At 37.3% G+C, this 18,460-nt stretch overlaps 1 protein-coding gene across 4 annotated transcripts in view; it reads right to left on the bottom strand.

Moving 5' to 3' along the window:
• PIGF (phosphatidylinositol glycan anchor biosynthesis class F) overlaps nt 1–18,460 on the bottom strand; it is a 35,272-nt gene that overhangs the window by 6,701 nt on the left and 10,111 nt on the right. For 3 of the 4 annotated variants that reach the window (XM_021701142.2, XM_021701143.2, XM_044918560.1), the window contains exon 5: nt 7,970–8,078. In XM_021701142.2, the coding sequence (XP_021556817.1) occupies nt 7,970–8,078 (109 nt within the window). Of the gene's footprint in view, nt 1–7,450; nt 7,479–7,969; nt 8,079–18,460 lie in introns of all 4 variants that reach the window. The other variant, XM_021701144.1, reaches the window with a different exon arrangement.

The following is an 18,460-nucleotide window of genomic DNA, read 5'->3' as shown; positions in this document are numbered from 1 at the left end:
CTTTCGGATAAAAAAAAAGGAAGCTAGTTCGAGGCAGCTAGTTCTAAATTTCTCATAAGCTACTTTTTAATGTTTATTGTGCTTATCACAAATGTGTGTTGCATGACAGAATTCATCTTTCAAAGCCTGCTGACACTTCTACTGGCTTTAAATGATGATTTATATTTTCCTCTGTAATGGACTGTAAGTGAGGTGTTTTCTCGATCTTCTTAACGTAAATGCTATTGTCTGATGTAGGAATACTTCATAGATGAATCTACTCATCTGGACACATTTCTCTGGTTGTAAATCTGCACCAATCCAGGTGTACTCTACCCACTCTCCCATGACCAGAGCACAGATTTAGGAAGAGCTATTTGCAGACAGGTGTGTGGTCTCCAATCTGGAAGTTCTTGTGAAAGTAACGCTACATGGTCAAGATCGTACAAATAAGTTAACCTGGCTAGCAGTATTCTTTCTCACATGAAAGTCCTGCCAGCAGAGCATTATCAGCATGATTACCATACAACCCACCTTTTAAATACAAAACCATTTTCTGTCAGTTAAGTATTACAGGTTTTTTTTCCATGCTTGAAACATAAATCATATTCATATAAATTAGTATTTTATTTTGGTCTGTCTATAACACTGTATAATACCTTTGATAAAAGAAACACAATTAACCTAAAAACATGCCACTCTTCAATAATTAAATTTTTATCCCTCGCTCTAACAATATTTCCAGTAATCCTTATGATCCCCAGCTTCAATTTATGAATTATCTGTAGCATCTGTGACTTTAGAAAATGAATATACATTTTCACAAATATTAAATTTGTAACCTGATAAAACTAGAGAAAACAAAGATTTTAACATACAACGATGCCTTAATTATCTGTCATGGGAATAAGTACAACTATTTTTAAACAATTTTAAATTGCTTTAAAAAAGTCTTAAATCAATTTTGCTTTTAACTTTATAGAAAGTAAGTACACTCAAAAGAGATGTGATTATCTGGTTCAATTCCATTTTAGAGGCAGCAGCACTCCAGTCCAGGGCTTAAAGGCAGTTGTGGGTTTACTAGGCACAAAAGCTTTGCATACTAACTTCAAATTCTCTCTGACAAACGTATTAAATTGTATGGTCTGAAATACATGCACCACAGTGGTCATGGCATTTATATGAAATTCTTATGTGTGGGAAGAAATGCAATACAATAACTACTCAAGCTTTTCCAAAGAGATCTAAACTATGGCCTTTAAAAAAAAAAGAAGGAAATCAGGAAAGGAAAGGAAGAAAGGAGAGAAGGAAGGAAGGAAAAGGAAAAGGAAGAAGAAAAGTTATGTTTCAGAGTCCCCAGCAAGGAAGAGAATCAGGTTTGGATCCTAAGGCTTTCTTTTATCGGCCCAGTAATGCTGAGCAACATGTGTACTCCTCTCCTCACACTTTGACATTCTTATGTGTGAAAAACCCACCTTGCACTACACTTGTTATGATTAAGTTACCTGTGGACAGTGCCAAGACCCATGCCTGGTACATACATAGAGAGATCTACACATTTTATATTTTCTTTCTATTGCCATCTGAAATGTCGGACAGAATTGAAAACTATGTGAAATCCAATACCTTAAATACCAAAGAACAAAAAGATGAATTAAACAATCCACTCTACCAACTGAAGGACTGGCAGGCAGAATAAATAAATAACTCAAGGTGGCAATCAATGCACTTTCTAACACTTTGAGAACCCAAATAATGGAATTTGCATTTTTTTTTGTAATGCTAAAAATACAGTCATTAAACGACTCCTTTTATAGTCACAAATGCCTATAACATTGATTAAGCAGTAACTATGTGTCAAGTTCTGAACTAAGTACTTTGGAAGGATTATATTATTTAATCCTCACTAGTAAGTGGCAGAGCCAGGATTTGAACCTAGTAATCTGATGCCAGAGCTCTTAATCATCGTGTTATCTGTCTACCTAGTAATAAAACAAGTGTGTTTAAAAACTTTATGACAAATTTCCTTTGCTCAGAATAACCAACAACATTTCTTAAACTTCCATTAATTTTTTTTTATCAACATGAAATACTGGCCTATTTCTGATAAAGGAAAGAATTATACCACTTTTCCAGATGAAAAGCTCATAACTATTCTATAAAATATTTAGAGCATATTAAATCTGAACCTTAATTATTGTTACCAAATAATTAAAGTCCAGTCCTGTATAATATTTAAATACCTGTTATACTTACATTGAATATATGCTTTGTACAGAGTAAGAACTTAAATACTTACTAATTAGCTATTTAGTTACTTACAGCAAATAGTTATAATGTACAGAGGTTTTCCACAGTCAAAATGTTTATTTTGTCAGTAACTATAAAACCATGAGCATTTCCTGGGAGTGAAGGAGGCTGTCTGGGTTATGGGCAATTTAAATGTTTATTTTCTTGCTGACTTTAAGGCAAATAATTAAGGCAGGGAAGAGAAGATGTCTTGCAAATATTTTTTTAAAAGACAACAAAAATGACCAACAAGGTTTTGGATAGCCACCCTACCATATTCTCTTTAATCAAATCCTCTTGCTGCCTCCTACAAAGGGAAGGCTTCCTCCAAATATAAAGATGCCTACTATCTTTTGTCACTCGTCATTACTTAAAATTATTTAAAGCTCCTGTTAGTAAATGAAAAAACTTCTTTTCACTGAGATTACATATTTTCAATGGGTCTTTCCAGTCATATAGAAAAAATATAAATAAGCTTGAAACTGCTCAATACAGAATTCATGTCATCATAAGTTTATGTTGGGCCTCTGAAACTTTATACAGAGTCAGATTTGAGTTCAAAGTAGAGAAAACTGAACTAACACATGTAAGAGTTTTTGTGAGGTTGTGTGTGTGTGTGTGTGTTTTTAAAGAAGAAATCTTTGCTTAACTGGATACACTTGTTTCTCTGACAACCAGATCACAATCCAGAAAAGCTTGCTTTATCACAAACGAATCCTATCTGTATTGGGCTACAAGGCACAGAGAACTAAAATCTCTTCTTTATACATGTTGTATTTTATTTTTTTTTAGATCTTATTTATTTATTTGACAGAGAGAGACACAGCGAGAGAGGGAACACAAGCAGGGGGAGTGAGAGAGGGAGAAGCAGGCTTCCCGCTGAGCAGGGAGCCCGATGTGGGGCTCGATCCCAGGACCCTGGGACCATGACCTTAGCCGAAGGCAGACGCTTAACGACTGAGCCACCCAGGCACCCCTATACATGTTATATTTTAGTTAATATTAAGTGTATACAGTAGTCTCTTCCCATGAAATTTTGCTCTAGAAAAATCTCCATTTTGAGGTAATGCCATATTCCTTTCTCAAGTTTATTTTTACTCTGGCAGATTCTGTCAGTATCATGAGCCACACTGAGTACTGACTCTAGGTAGTTACTTATGAAGAACAGAGCAAAACAAAACACCTTGTTTGCTGAAATTAAAAAGTGAAAGAAAACAATGAAGCCTCATCATTTCCCTAGTTTATCAGTAAATAACTGCTGAAAGACAGAGGGGCAGGTGATTATTATGTGAATACAGATGATTACTTTGTACATTAGTTCTATCATGCCACCAACAGCATGTATCATAATTTAAAAGATTATAGTGAATAAGTAGGTCATTAACTAGGAACACTCTGAAAACAACCCAACAGTAAAGACAATTAAAGTACCAGTGATAGTCCAGTCGAATCAAACATTCTTAATGAAGACCAACACTTGTTACATAAATTAGCTAGCTAGAAAACATTTTTTTAAAAAAGTCAGTAATTCAAATGGAAACTTCACATTAATTTAAACAAGTGAACCCATCAATTTGGATCCAGCTTACCTCTTATTGTAAACAAGCACTGAGGTAGAAAAGTAGCTAAAAGCCTGAACAATCCAGAATAGATAAATGGATTGTAAATCATTAACACATATATTTTCTATGCAAACCTAACCCAGATTTGGGCACATCTACTCCCCATAATTCAGTTTCTACTTCTACATAGTCTTATAAACTTGTGATTTAGCCAAGTGTAAAATATCAGACATTTACACTCTAAAATATTCCTTCTATATGCAAACTGACATGTTAATCATACATTACCTTACCAACTCACTAAAGCTGCAGCCCATGGTGCTTTATGTACCAATACTTTGTATTTAGACTTAATTGCATGTATTTGAAAGTACTGAATCTAATGCAGGTTAAGACACAATTTTCTATATATAGTTTCTAGTGATTCTGATTATCCTGCTCCAATTTAGAAATCACTGACACTATTGAATGAAATTAAGTTCTGTAAGACGGTAACTTGAGTACAAATGGATCTCCATCTCCCAGTATAAAAGATACCTTTATCGGTACTAAAATCTTGAGAAGGGCATCAGTGACACCCCAAACCTTGAGAAGGGCATCAGGGACACCCCAAACCTCCAAGGATTTCTATACAATAGAGGAATATTACAGGGAAGGGCAAACCCAAGAGACTTACTGAATGTAAAAGAACCACCTGTCTCTCTAGGAGACATGACATCTAATAGAGCAAAGAATGGACTTAAAAGTAGGCATTTAGGTGCAAAACATATAATCCAAATCCCTCAAAAGCCTTTGGAAAGTGAGATACTTATCAAAGATTTAACCCAGCTATCAACTAGGAATTATACTAGAGAAAACTGGACAAATATGCAAAGATGTCTGTTTAAATATGATAATCACCATAATTAATAATAGTAAATCAATAAATGTGAAACTATAAACAATCTAAATGTTCATTGATAAGAAACTGATATATGATTTTACTCAAATAATGGAACATTACTTGTATGTAAATTTTCAATGACAAGGAATGAGCTCCATAACATACTGCTGATGGAAAAAAAAGATTAAAAATGACATATACATCACCCATCATCAGGGAAATGCAAAAAAGCTACAAAGAGATACCACCTCACACCTGTCACAATGACTAAAATCAACACAGGAAATAACAGGGACCGGTGAGGATGTGGAGAAAAAGGAACCCTTGTGCAGTGTGGGTGGGAATGCAAACTGGTGCAGCCAATTTGAAAACAGTATGGAGGTTCCCCCCAAAATTAAAAATAGCACTACCCTATGATCCGGGAATCACACTACTGGGTATTTATCTAAAAATACAAAAACACTAATTCAAAGGGATACATGCACCCCTATGTTTATAGCAGCATTATTTACAATAGCCAAATTATGGAAGCATCCCAAGTGTCCATCAACAGATGAGTGGATATATATATATATAGACACACACACACACACACACACACACACACACACTGGAATATTATTCAGTCATAAAAAAGAATGAAATCTTGCCATTTGCAACAACACGGATAGAGCTAGAGAGTATAATGCTGAGTGAAATAAGTCAGAGAAAGACAAATACCATATGATTTCACTCATATGTGGAATTTAAGAAACAAAACAAACAAAGGGGAAAAAAAGAGAAAGACAAACCAAGAAACAGACTCAACTACAGAGAACAAACTGATAGTTACCATAGGGGAGGGAGTTGGGGGGATGGGGGAAATAGGAGATGGGGATTAAAGAGCACACTTATCATGATGAAAAAAATAAAATGATTTAAAAAATGCATACCCAGCAATTCTACTTCAAGAATTTATCTTAAGGAAATGATAATACTATTTTCCGAAGACTTATAAATAAGAATGCTAATTGTAATTTAAGATAATAGCTAACATTTCTTACAAATGATCTCATTTAATCCTCACAACTACTATTACCTCCATTTTACAGTTAACTTGTTCAAATCACATAGTACATGGAAGAGTTGGGATCTGAATAACATGTACTACACACCCAAGTAGAAACAAGATCATAGAGGCCCTTATAAGTTATGCCAAAGGACTCCGGCTTTATTCAAGGCAAGCAGCGAGGAAGCCACTAGAAGATTTCTCAGCAGGAGAAATGACAGGATCAAGTATTTTGCTATGTAAAGAGTGGTTTGTAGGGCAGACATAAATGAGATGAGAGACACTTGTACAAGTTAGAGAATTAAATGTAAATGGGGAGAAGACAGATCCAAGAGATGTTACAAAAAAACAAAACAAAACACTAAAATCAAGAGGGCCAGTGACCAGTTCAACCTGAGCTGTTAAGGAGAAGGCGGTATCAAGGATGACTCGGTAGGTTTCTGACCCAAGCAAATGGGTGAATGAGAGTGCTACTTAATTACAGGGGGAGAAAGAAAAAGCTGAATTTTAAGCATGTTAAGTTCAGGGTGCCTATGGAACCTCAAGAGGAACATCCTGCTGCATTTATGAGTCTGGGCCACGTCTGGGCAGGAGATAAAGTTTTGGGATTCAGTATCCATATTTTAATTGCAATCATGGCCAATGGAGGAGGTCATGCAGGGAGAGTGGGAGAAGAAAGATACTGGAAATCGCGGAAATACTGGTGTTTTAGGAGGAGTCAATCCAAAAGAAGCTTGCAGGGAGACTGAGAAGGAGAAACCAGAAAGGAGAAGGAAAAGCAGGGGACACAGCTGTTGCAGAAAGTCAAGAAAAGAGTTTCAAGCAGGGAAAGAGTGTGTTTCCAGTGAGTTAATGCTCAGAAAAGCCCCAACAGTAAGGTCTAAGAAGTCTTTCTTTGATTTAGCAATGAAGTGACTGTGAACAGGGTGGTTTAAAAAAAAATGACATATATATTATAGTTATACACACGGAGAAAGAACTGCACAAATTGGGCGCCTGGGTGGCTCAGTCGGTTGAGCGACTGCCTTCGGCTCAGGTCATGATCCCAGGGTCCTGGGATCGAGTCCCACATCGGGCTCCCTGCTCTGCGGGGAGCCTGCTTCTCCCTCTCCCACTCCCCCTGCTTGTGTTCCCTCTCTCGCTGTGTCTCTCTCTGTCAAATAAATAAATAAAATCTTTAAAAAAAAAAAAAAAAGAACTGCACAAATTATCACCAAAAACCAATGCAATGAGGGTTGCCTCTGGGTGGTTGGACACTTGGTAATTTTTACTTTCTTCTTTATAACTACTAATATTACTTAAATTTTCTAAATAAATACGTACTGTCTTCATAATAGGAAAACCATTCTCTTTGTGTTGAAAAAAGAAAGTATATTTAGTTTTTAATACTACGATTCCATTTGGGAGAAATTATCTTGAGAAAAAAAACTGGACAATGCACGAAAATGTAGATTCAAAGGTGTTTATCCCAGCACTATGTGTAATAGTGAAATGCTGGCAATAACCTAAAAGATCAGTAGTGAATCCGTTAAATAAATGTGGGGATAACTAGGTAACGGCATACTACAAAAGCCACTACAAATGAAGACAAAGATATATTCATTACTAACTCAGTGACCTTGGAAATATTACATATCATCTAGGAATCAGTTTCCTCATCTGTAAAATGGGAATAAAAAGAACACTTACCTCATAGTGCTTTACCTACAGCTATAACCTGTTGTGATCAGAAACAAAAAACCTAATGTTCACAAGTTTCCTCCAACATCACGTACCCCTATTTCAAAACTGGCTTCGCTATATGAGGCTTTTAAAAAGTATTTCAAAATCAACATTCAACTTGGCCATAAATCAAATTAAGAAGCTATGAATCTAAGACCACAAAGGCAATGAGTATCAAAGTTGAAAACAGGAAATTCCTGCAACTTCTACCCTGTTTTTTAAAGACTCCTATAAATATTCACAAACTAAGCTTACTTATTCACCTATACATGTAGAAAACACAGTGCCTGGAAGACAGAACCGGGCTGATCCGGATGCCTACGGGCCCTGGGGCCAGTAAGAAATCGCCTAGGTTACGGTGACAGAGGGAACTGGCATCCCTACTTAACTGGACAACAACACAATTTATACAGACATACTGGTTAGCTTCTTTAGTTTTACCATCACTGTCCATTTCTTTTGTTGCTTTAAGCAGCTGAAACCAACCTGCCAAGGTCTTTCCCAATCGAGTGGAATAGGAAAGGCTCCCAGCCATGTTCCTATAAAGCTAGAAATTGTAGTGATCTGAAGGCTGTTCTCCCAAATGGATGTAACTCTGTAAAACACAAATACATCAATCACCGGTGGAATCTCTCTTAGCTGCTAGAGAATCAGACAGTAGTGCCAATAACACTACACATACAGGTTCTGTTCATTTAACAACCATCTCGAATTGACACCTATCTACCCTGAACTATTAACAATTAGTGAGATGATATAAATGTTTTCCGGTTGGAAAGGTAATATGTGCACACGGGGAGAGTCAAACAATTGGAAAGAGCATTTGCAATGAAAGCTAAGTCTTCCTCCCACCCTTATCAACTCTGGTTCCTCCCCCCAGCAGCAGCTGCTATTACCAACAGAGTACATATCCTTCCAGAAATATTTTATGCATGCACAAATATGTTTGGAATGACACATGCACAGATGTATACATCCTTTATCAAAACTCAAATGCATGTTATAAACCCGTTTTGCTGTTTTGTTTGCCTTGTTAACAGCGATCCTAGCATTCCACTGCATGGAGGTACCATCACTTATTCAACTAGTCCTTTCTAGGGCACATTTCATTTATTTACTTTTTTATTTTTTAAAGGATTTTATCTATTTATTTGACAGAGAGAGAGACAGCGAGAGAGGGAACACAAGCAGGGGGAGTGGGAGAGGGAGAAGCAGGCTTCCCGCCAAGCAGGGAGCCCGATGTGGGACTCGATCCTGGGACTCCGGGATCATGACCTGAGCCGAAGGCAGACGCTTAACGACTGAGCCGCCCAGGCGCCCCTAGGGCACATTTTATTTAAACAAATCAACTTTATTTGTTTGGTGGGGGAGAAGTAGAGAACAAGAACAAAAGATTTCAAAAGATCCAGCAATTTCACCTACTATTCTTATCTATTAAGTATATATCTTAGAATATAAAAGTGAAAAGACATAATTCTGCCATTCTCTGAGTAGGTCTTGCTTTCAGCCTGCCCCTCAGAGTGTGACCACCCAGCTGGGTGGAGCATGAGTCTGGTTACAGTAGAGTAAAACCCCACCACAATGCAGTAAGTAGGGTTCCAAATATTCAGTTGTTTAAAATGCAAGGCTGACTTATTACAAAGTTTATGAAAAGCAGTTTCTTCCAGTCGGTGTGGGAGTAACTGAAGACATCTATTTTGTTAGAGGATTTCTTTCATTAGAAACAGGCCATACACACAAAATATACACTGAATTAAAGTAGCCCCAAATGACAAGTCAGTTCATAAACCAACCATTCTGTCACCTGTCCCTCTCATTACTGCCCCACCCTCACCCTACACAAGATAAGAGCTTTAGCTTTTGAAATCGATTGAAAATTAGGACTGGAAGAAGGCTGGAGCCAATCGCCATAGATCCAAATTCGTGTTATTCTCTAGGCAATTGTTGCTATTATTGTTCTTTTTTATTTTAACACCTAAAAATGCAAGTCAATTTCTTCAGCTAGAGTTCAGCAAGATAGAGATCTGTCCCAATCTTGGAGGGAAAAAAAATGATGAGTTTAACGTAAAGAGGTAACTATACTGTTCAGGCAATTTCAAGGATTTTCTAAGGTTAATTTTTGACTATGTGTGGCCGTCAAATGTCAGCTGATTTTCACTTAACACATAACTCCTGTATGTTGCAATACATAAAGTGATGTGTCTAGAGACATGAAGTCTGGAAGAGGATGAAAGCAAGGTTTACTTTCTGCGGAGAGGAGTTTACTTCTTCCATTTTATGAAAGAGGAAGTTCCGCCAGAACTGAAAGAATGGGTGGCAGGTGGGCCTGATGAACTGGAGAAAGACCCGCACTGTGGGTAGAAAGAACGCAAGTAAGATTGGTCGAGGCTGAGTGGAAGAATGGGAAATAAGGCTGGAAAAGTAGGTTAGAGTTAGGATTTTTACAAATAACACCTTCGTTGAGTACAGTGAAAATCTGCCCCAGATAACCCTTTCCCAGCCATATAATTCACTCATTTAAAGTGCACAACCCAATGTTTTTTTGGTATATTTAGAGCTGTGCAACCATCATCCCAAAATGAAACCCTGTTACCCATTAGCAATCACTCCCCATTTCCCCTTCCCTCCAGCCCTAGGCAACCATTAACCTACTATCTGTCTCTATGGATTCGCCTATTCTGAACATTCATATACATGGAATCATACAACGTGTGCTCTTTTGTGACTGGCTTCTTTCACTTAGCGTAATGTTTTCAAGATCCATCCATTTTGTAGCATACTTCCTTTTTTATTTTCAAATAATATTTTGTTGTATGGATATATATCACATGCATCAGTTCCTGGGACATTAGAGTTGTTTTGACTTTTTGCCTACTATGCATAATGCTACTATAATAGTCATGTACAAGTTTTGTGTGGACATATGTTCTCATTTTTCTTGGGGATATAGTAAGAAATGGAATTGCTGGGCCATATGATAACTTTGTTAAACCTTTTAAAGGAACTGCCAGACTGTTTTCCAAAGCAGCTGAGCCATCTTATATTGCCACTCGCAATGTGTGAGAATTCCAATTTCTCCCCATCCTTGCTAATACTTGTTATCATTGATCACAGCCATCTTAGTGGGCGTGAGGCAGTATCTCACTGTGGTAGATTTAGGGTTAGGATTTTAGAAAAACCTGAAAAGTCACACTGAAGGAGCCACTGAAGGTTTTAAATCAAGGCAGATATGATCAGAGCTATGTTTCAACAAGGGTTATGTACATGGCTTATCTAACCTCTAAGCTCCAAGTTCCTTGGGCCAAGGGGCAAGATCCAGGTCTTCACATTTTTCATTTTTATAGCACACTGAGGCCATTGGTTACAAAATGTGCAAACATGCGGGAGGTTGTCCTCTATTTTGTTTGATGTATCCAAAGGGGTTTATGATCTTAACACATAATACAGAAAACAAATGGAACTAGGACCTAGTTTTAAAAATAGAAAAACTCTGTGGCCTATCTTTGTAAAATTAAAATTTAATATTCATCAAAATCATAATATATATCAACACCTTCAAGGTCCCAGATCACAATTAGAGGATGACGCCTACTACCAATCCTTCCCTGCATCCCTCCCCACTCTCGATTTCTGCTCCCAAGGCAGACACTGTAAACTCTGCACTGTTTCTTCTGTGTACCTCAAAATTTAAAAAGCATACATTAGGTACAGACTTTTCAAGACGTAGTTACTTCCTGCTTTCTACACTAGAAGAAGAGGACTTAGTACCCTTTTCCGACAAGCCTCCCATTGCCACATACTTATTTCTCTCTGACTCACCATTCCCTCCTCCATGGTAACATCCTCTCCTCTCGGCTGAATCAATAGCACAGTATCTACGTGATTATGGTTATGAAAATGTTCATCACAGCTGAACCACACAGTAAACCACAGTCACATTTCCTTTTTTATAGTAAATTTTTCATGTTCTTTGGATGGTAAGAACTGCCTCATTTTATCCTCCAGTTGCTTACGTACCTGTCACTAAACCATCCTCAAATATTCCAAAGGAACTAAACATCACCTCTAACTACTTGCTTGTGCTCTCTGTTCTCCTTCTGTCTTTCTTTTTGGAGCCACCTCACCTGCTCCAAGCTGGTCTGGCTGCTCTCTAAGCCTGAGGCACAGCTGCTGTCCTCTAACTTCCCTACACCATCATCCTGTGAATTCCCTTTGCCTCTTTCAATGCTTTTGGGTGTCCTGCTTCCTAGATTCCAAGACTTTCTCATACTTTCCTTTTTCTTTTTTTTTTTTTAAGTACCTCCTTCAGTAGATTCCTGAGAAAGGGTAAAATAGATTTTAAAGATTGTTTAAAGTCTAAAAAGGACTTTACTGTAACTGTTGGAAATCATTTTGCCTCAGAATTTGGAAGGCATTGCTCCATTATTTTCTGTTTTCCCACCTGAAAAGTTCCGACATTCTGGCTCCCAGTCCTTTTTAGGTAAGATGTTCCCCCCACCACTGCCCTCTCCGGAAGCCTTTGGAATCTTCTCTTTACTCTTGGTTATCTAAAATTTCACAATCCTATGTCTTGCAGTGGGTGTCTTTTCAGCCACGACGCTGGAAACCCATGGGTCTTCTTTTTTTTTTTTTTTAAGATTTTATTTATTTATTTGAGAGAGAGAGAATGAGAGACAGAGAGCATGAGAAGGAGGAGGGTCAGAGGGAGAAGCAGACCCCCTGCTGAGCAGGGAGCCCGATATGGGACTCGATCCCGGGACTCCAGGATCACGACCTGAGCCGAAGGCAGTCGCCCAACTGACTGAGCCACCCAGGCGCCCAACCCATGGGTCTTCTTAATCTACAATGTCAAGTCTTTTGGTTCTTGGCATTTTCTTTTTAAAGACTTGCTTTTTCTGCCCAGATCCTTAAGATTTTCTTTTTCTTAGTCTTTTGCTGGGAATACTACCATTTGGAATTAACCCTCTGATTTCTTTTTTTTTTACCTTTTAATCCATTTTCCCTATTTTTGCCTTTTCTGTTTGACTAAGGGAACTTTTTAACTTTTTCTTTCTACTTCTGTTGAATTTTCTTCTCTCATATTTTTTAATTTCCAGGAGCTTTCTTATTCTCTGAATATTCCTTTTGACTGTCTCTGTTCATGTTTTACAGATATAAAACAACAGACATTTTTTAAAGTTATCTTCTGGTTTTTATATTGCCTTTGTTTCCACTTTCTTTTTTGTTTTCATTTCTGCGTTTCACTTTAGAGGTGTTCCTGAAATGCCCAGTGATTGTTCATTTCTCATTCTACTTAAAAGTAAAATACTTTATATGAAATGTTCAGAACAGGCAAATCTAGAGAGACAGCAAGTATTTTAGTGGTTGCCTGGGAAGGGGGTGAGGGGGTGTGCAAGGGTGGGTAGGAGGGGGAGTGCTAATGGGCAGAGTTTCTTTTGGGCATGGTAAGATGTTCTAAAATTAGATTGTGGTGATGGCTACAAAGCTGTGTCTATACTTAAAAACCACTGAATTGTACATTTGAAATAGTGGGTTTTATGGTATGAAGTTATATCTCAATAAAGGTATGTTTTTAAAAACCAACAAAAAAGAAACACACTAAACAGATGACTAGATGTTCACTGTGCATAAGTAGCACAATTCACCTGGTCAGCTTCACTGTACCAGGGAGCGAATAGGAACCCGCCTTTTAGAGAACCCCCAAATGTCAGTATCTGTAGGTTTTTCTCTTATGCCATTTTTTTCCCTGAAAGAAGTATTTCTATACCCTGCCTAGATGGCATAAGCCTGGCTGTCAGTATTCTGGGCCAAACGAGTGAAAAAGACTAGGCAGGTGAGGATTCATCATTCAATATGTAGAATTTCATTTAATCCTTATTCCCTGAAGAGATGGTACCAAACAGGCTCAGGATCTGGGGTCAGCCAGAGTAGTTGGGGGTACAGTTGGATTTGCTTTATCTTCCCTTCCCCCACTGTGTAACTTCTATTGCTTATATTATTTTTATGGTGTTTATATTCTGTTCACTGTAACCCTAAACTGCAACTACTTTTTAAATGTAGTGAGTCCCCTTAATGTGCAAACCGCACGATTCCTTCATTTGGGGAAACTGTCTTCCATCTAATTTTGAATTACCTTCTGTTTTGTTATTTTAGGGACACTAGCGGGTCTTAAGCTCATCTCCTTTGTTCTCAGCATTTATCATTTCTTTTCTAACTGCTCTACTCTTCCCTACCTCTCATTCATTCTGATTGGCTCAAACCTTTCTTCCAAGCTAGAACCTGATTTCCTAACTTGTCTATGTTTCTAATTTATGACCTGTGGTGGTGTGGTTTGGATCCTCATTTTATTTCATTAATTCTGCAATCTCCTTCTCCACCTCATTTTTTTAAATCATCATCTTATCTTTGAGCTTTTACTGAATTTATGCTCTTAATAACATTTTTCCATGATAAACTGTGTAGAGTTTTTGTTCCTTGGGTACTATTTTCTTCCAGACTGGATTCTTTTGTCTTCCACATGCCTTTTTCTTATTATTCTATAATGTGTTTTTAGGGTTGCCATGCCATTTCTTTTCATCTTGCTCACACTTTGCATGGGCAGACTGCCCACACTACATATTTGCTCAGATACAGTAAGTGAATTATCATTAAAACTGGCTTCCCATCTTAACTAGCACCAATTTTTCCTGTCTTGAAGCTGCATTTTGAGGACTGGATGTTATTTTCTACCCAGTTTTCTGTAACCTGAGGCAGAAGAAAAGAAGGGAGGCAGGGAGGCAGCATAAGGGAAATGCTATCCCTGCAATTTAATCAGTAATATTCTGCTGAAATTTAATAAATGGTTCGACTGATCAAACTTTCAAAAATTTCTGACCAGGGCTTATGCATCCCATTAGAAATCAGATGAAGCTACTACGGGGTAGCAGTCTGTCCCCTTGGCAGAACCCAGGAGGCAGCAGCCCTCATAAATGGATAAAAAGTAAACAGCCCTGATTGGGATTTAGGGAAACAGGCCTCTATTGGTAGGTAGGTTCATACTCTTCAAATCAGAACGTTAGTTGGGCAGTCTCTGTCAACTTCTTTTGATCTAGGAATTCTACCCCAGGAATCTAGGCTACAGAAACTGTTGTACAAGTACATAAAATTATATGGTACAGAGATGTCATAACAACACTATTTATAATCCTGAAAACTTGAAAATAATCTTCAATAGGAAATTAAATGAACCATGGTACATGGAATGCTTGCCCAACATTCATCTCATCCCTGAGGATCAGACTAATTAAATCATGGTGATCCCATTCTCTCTCTCAGTGATTAGCTTAGGAAGACTCAAAGGAGAGGAGTTCAGCCTGAGGCTAAGAACCAGGAGAATCAGTGAGAAGCAAAGCTACACCTTGACTATCTATCTGTATCTAGAACCATACAATCTCTGCTATGTCAGATAATCAGTTTCCTGATTGTTCAAACCAATGTAAACAGAAGTATTCTTACTTAAGGATGAAGATATACTAAGGACCTTATGCAAGAAGAGGTAGATTATACACACATACAGTTAAAGATGTTCCTAATAAGTTAAAAAAAAAGTAAGTTATAAAGCAGTGATAATATAACCACTTTTGTTTTTAAATTGCAAATATGTGATACACGTGGACGAACTTAGACTAAAATCTGTTGTAATGGCTGCTTCTTTGATAGGATTACTAGGAATCTTTAACTTTCTATATTTCTCTATTATTTGAGTTTTTACATCATATATTCTTTTGTAATCAACAAGATAAAAATAAATTCCTTTCTATTAACTAATTTATAGCAGCGCTGACATTGGTTTATTACCCTTCTATAAGTTTCCATAATAAAGTCAGCTGAATTCTATGGTTTGGGGTTAATTTTTTCATAGTTAAGGAATGTATACACATAGTCAAGAGGGCTGAGAGTAAAATAAATGGCTCACCATTCTGTGGACAAACTTAAAAAGTAACTAAAACAATACTACAGACCAATCTTCATGACAATGAGCTCCAAGTAACTGTCCATATTATTTGCCTCCACTGAAATTCATCATATCAAACATTAATTGAAATAAATAGACCATGTTGAATGCTTACTATGTTCCAGACACTGTACTGGGTGCCTGGGATAGCTAACAGTGAGCACTGTGGCTTAGATAGGCTGTCCTCAAAACAGTGCTTCTTTAAATGAGCTGATCTTTTTAACTATTGAGCTCTTCATCTAAAAAGGACACCACACACAACTAACTCCTCCTGGTGGCTAAAGACATTTCACAGAATTTTACTCCCCTACTGAATGAATACTAAAACCAGTGCCTCTTTGCCACTAAATTTTCATGCCCTTATCAAGGCTAAATTATCTATTTTTTACAATGTATACATTTTTGGTCATTCACTATCTTTTTACTGTTAAATGTCCTTGGTGGTTTTTTTCAGTATAAAATCAATTTCCATGCAAAGACGACCAAAAACGCCTGCTGTTCTTTGTCTACACAAACAGGTCTTACTATCTTTACTTGGCAAGATAACCACAAATTCAGGAATCTATTCAGAAATTCAAGTTTTTCAGTTCACCAAAAGTGGTCAGATCCTGATTTTAAAACATGAGAATAACAGCATAAAAGAACTGATAAATCAAAAAGCCAACTTCAATGAAAAATATAGGCTTAAGGTAGTCGGAATATTACTTTCTTTTATAAGAAAGTCTACAAAACAAAACAAAAAAACCCCCACAATAATTATAACAGCAAGGCAACAAACTGAATTATACTAGTACACATTGAGTATGCTCAGTAATAAATACCAAACAGAAGCTGGCAGAAATTAAGAAACCAAATTATTTTTCTACCTTCAAGTTTCTTTATTTATTTATTATTTTTTTTTTTTTAAAGATTTTATTTATTTGACAGAGAGAGACAGCGAGTGAGGGAACACAAGCAGGGGGAGTGGGAGAGGGAGAAGCAGGCTTCCCGCCGAGCAGGGAGCCCGATGCGGGGCTCGATCCCAGGACCCTGGGATCATGACCTGAGCCGAAGGCAGACGCTTAACGACTGAGCCACCCAGGCGCCCCTTCAAGTTTCTTTAAAATAGCATTCCTTAAGGAGAATACCATTTCCCCCCCCCCCCCAGCAAGGAAACTGACAAAAATCTGTAAGTTTCATAATACATACTGTTAAAGGTTTGGGGAGGTAAGTGCCAGTGGGAATATAAATTGGTTCAGGCTCTGTAAAATAGCATTCCTTCGTATTTTTTTAATCTAGAATAACTTCACATTTACTTTAAGGAAAAGTCTTGTTAAAATAGTATCATTTATGTCATTTAGTTAAGTATCAAATCTCAATAGTAACAGAACTGGTCCTTTACTCTTGGGATATAATTCCTACACAGTTCTCAGGATCAAAGCTTTTATGTTTCTCAGCCTTCATCTGGTTATCATCTACTCAATATTAAGCATGCAAATAAATACATTAACAATTTGGATATAGTACTTATTTTGCATAGAACAGTATAAAACATTTATACTGATTCCATACTGAGCGAGGTGTCAGCCCAATTCAAAACTGGCCTGTTCTTCCTGAACATTTTAGTCATATTTCAATAATACTAAAAAACAAAAAAACTCTTCCGTGTTTTATACGCTAAGACACAGGATAAATGATAAAAAGATTTAAAGCTCTAGGGCGCCTGGGTGGCTCAGTCGTTAGGCGTCTGCCTTCGGCTCAGGTCATGATCCCAGGGTCCTGGGATCGAGTCCCACATCGGGCTCCCTGCTCGGCGGGAAGCCTGCTTCTCCCTCTCCCACTCCCCCTGCTTGTGTTCCTGCTCTCGCTATCTCTCTCTCTGTCAAATAAATAAATAAAATCTTTAAAAAAAAAAAGATTTAAAGCTCTAAAATCTTCAATCAAGAAAGTATTTTATGCACTTTTAATGAATTAGAACTACAGCATAAGAACTTCAAATCAGAACTTTAATTTCTGTTGTAAATAATTATTGGGTAGAAAGAAAAATGTATTTTCATGTTAGTATAACCTCCCTACATAATAATGGAATTCTCTGAAACCAAAGTTGTGACTCAGTGTAAATAATGCTAACTGTATAGTAGGACAATTCTGAAATAACATACAAGTTGTTTTTGTGGGTATTTCATATTATCACTTCAGAACCACCAGATCTTTGCATTTTTAAAATATTTTCGCCTCACAGTGAACATTTAAGAAGGCCAACTCTAACATTAAACAAGTTAATCTATCAAATTAACTGTTTCCTTAACTCATTCAAAATTTGACATGCTTTTTATGCTAAATTCTTAAAAGTGTGATAAAAATGCCAGAGAAGAAACTGAACTATCGCTAAGGGATGGTGGAGACATGAAGATTTAAGTTGCCCTCTCACTACAAAGTTCAAATTAATTTTACATTAAACCAACTGAAAAAACTTCCTCCTTCTCCATGGTTGTCCATGCCCTACACTCCTTGGTCTGCTACCTAAACCAGGAAGAGGTACCAAGACAAAGAGCAGCCAGGACTGGAAGTATGAAATATAAAAATGCTCCCTGACATTTGTTAACCCACTTGACAAACATTTCTAAGCATTTGCTATTTGATTTCATTTATCTCACTCAGTTCTGATAATAACCCTGCAAAGAGCTTATTAGCATTCTTCTAACAGTATTACACATGAGGATCTCTAAAGGTAAATAGCTTCTCTAAGATCACCACTATGTAGTGAAGAGAAGGCAGGAACTCATCTTCTGACCCTCAGTGTGGTCTTCTAAAACCTTCTGTCCTTATCAGATGATCTGCATTCAAGTGCCAGCTCTACTGCTTACTGGCTATTCCAGGGCTTGGGCAAATCACTTAACCTGTCAGCTTTCTAGTATCTTCACCTAGAAAACAGTGAGAACAGGAGTATCTCACCAGACTGCTGTGAGATTTAAATGCTCTAAGACACATGAACATGCTTTATA

This window comes from Neomonachus schauinslandi, chromosome 10 (genome assembly GCF_002201575.2).
Source record: "Neomonachus schauinslandi chromosome 10, ASM220157v2, whole genome shotgun sequence".
Lineage (NCBI taxonomy): Eukaryota > Metazoa > Chordata > Mammalia > Carnivora > Phocidae > Neomonachus > Neomonachus schauinslandi.
Note: the sequence above shows the minus strand (reverse complement) of the source record. Positions and strands in the feature narration are given on the sequence as shown.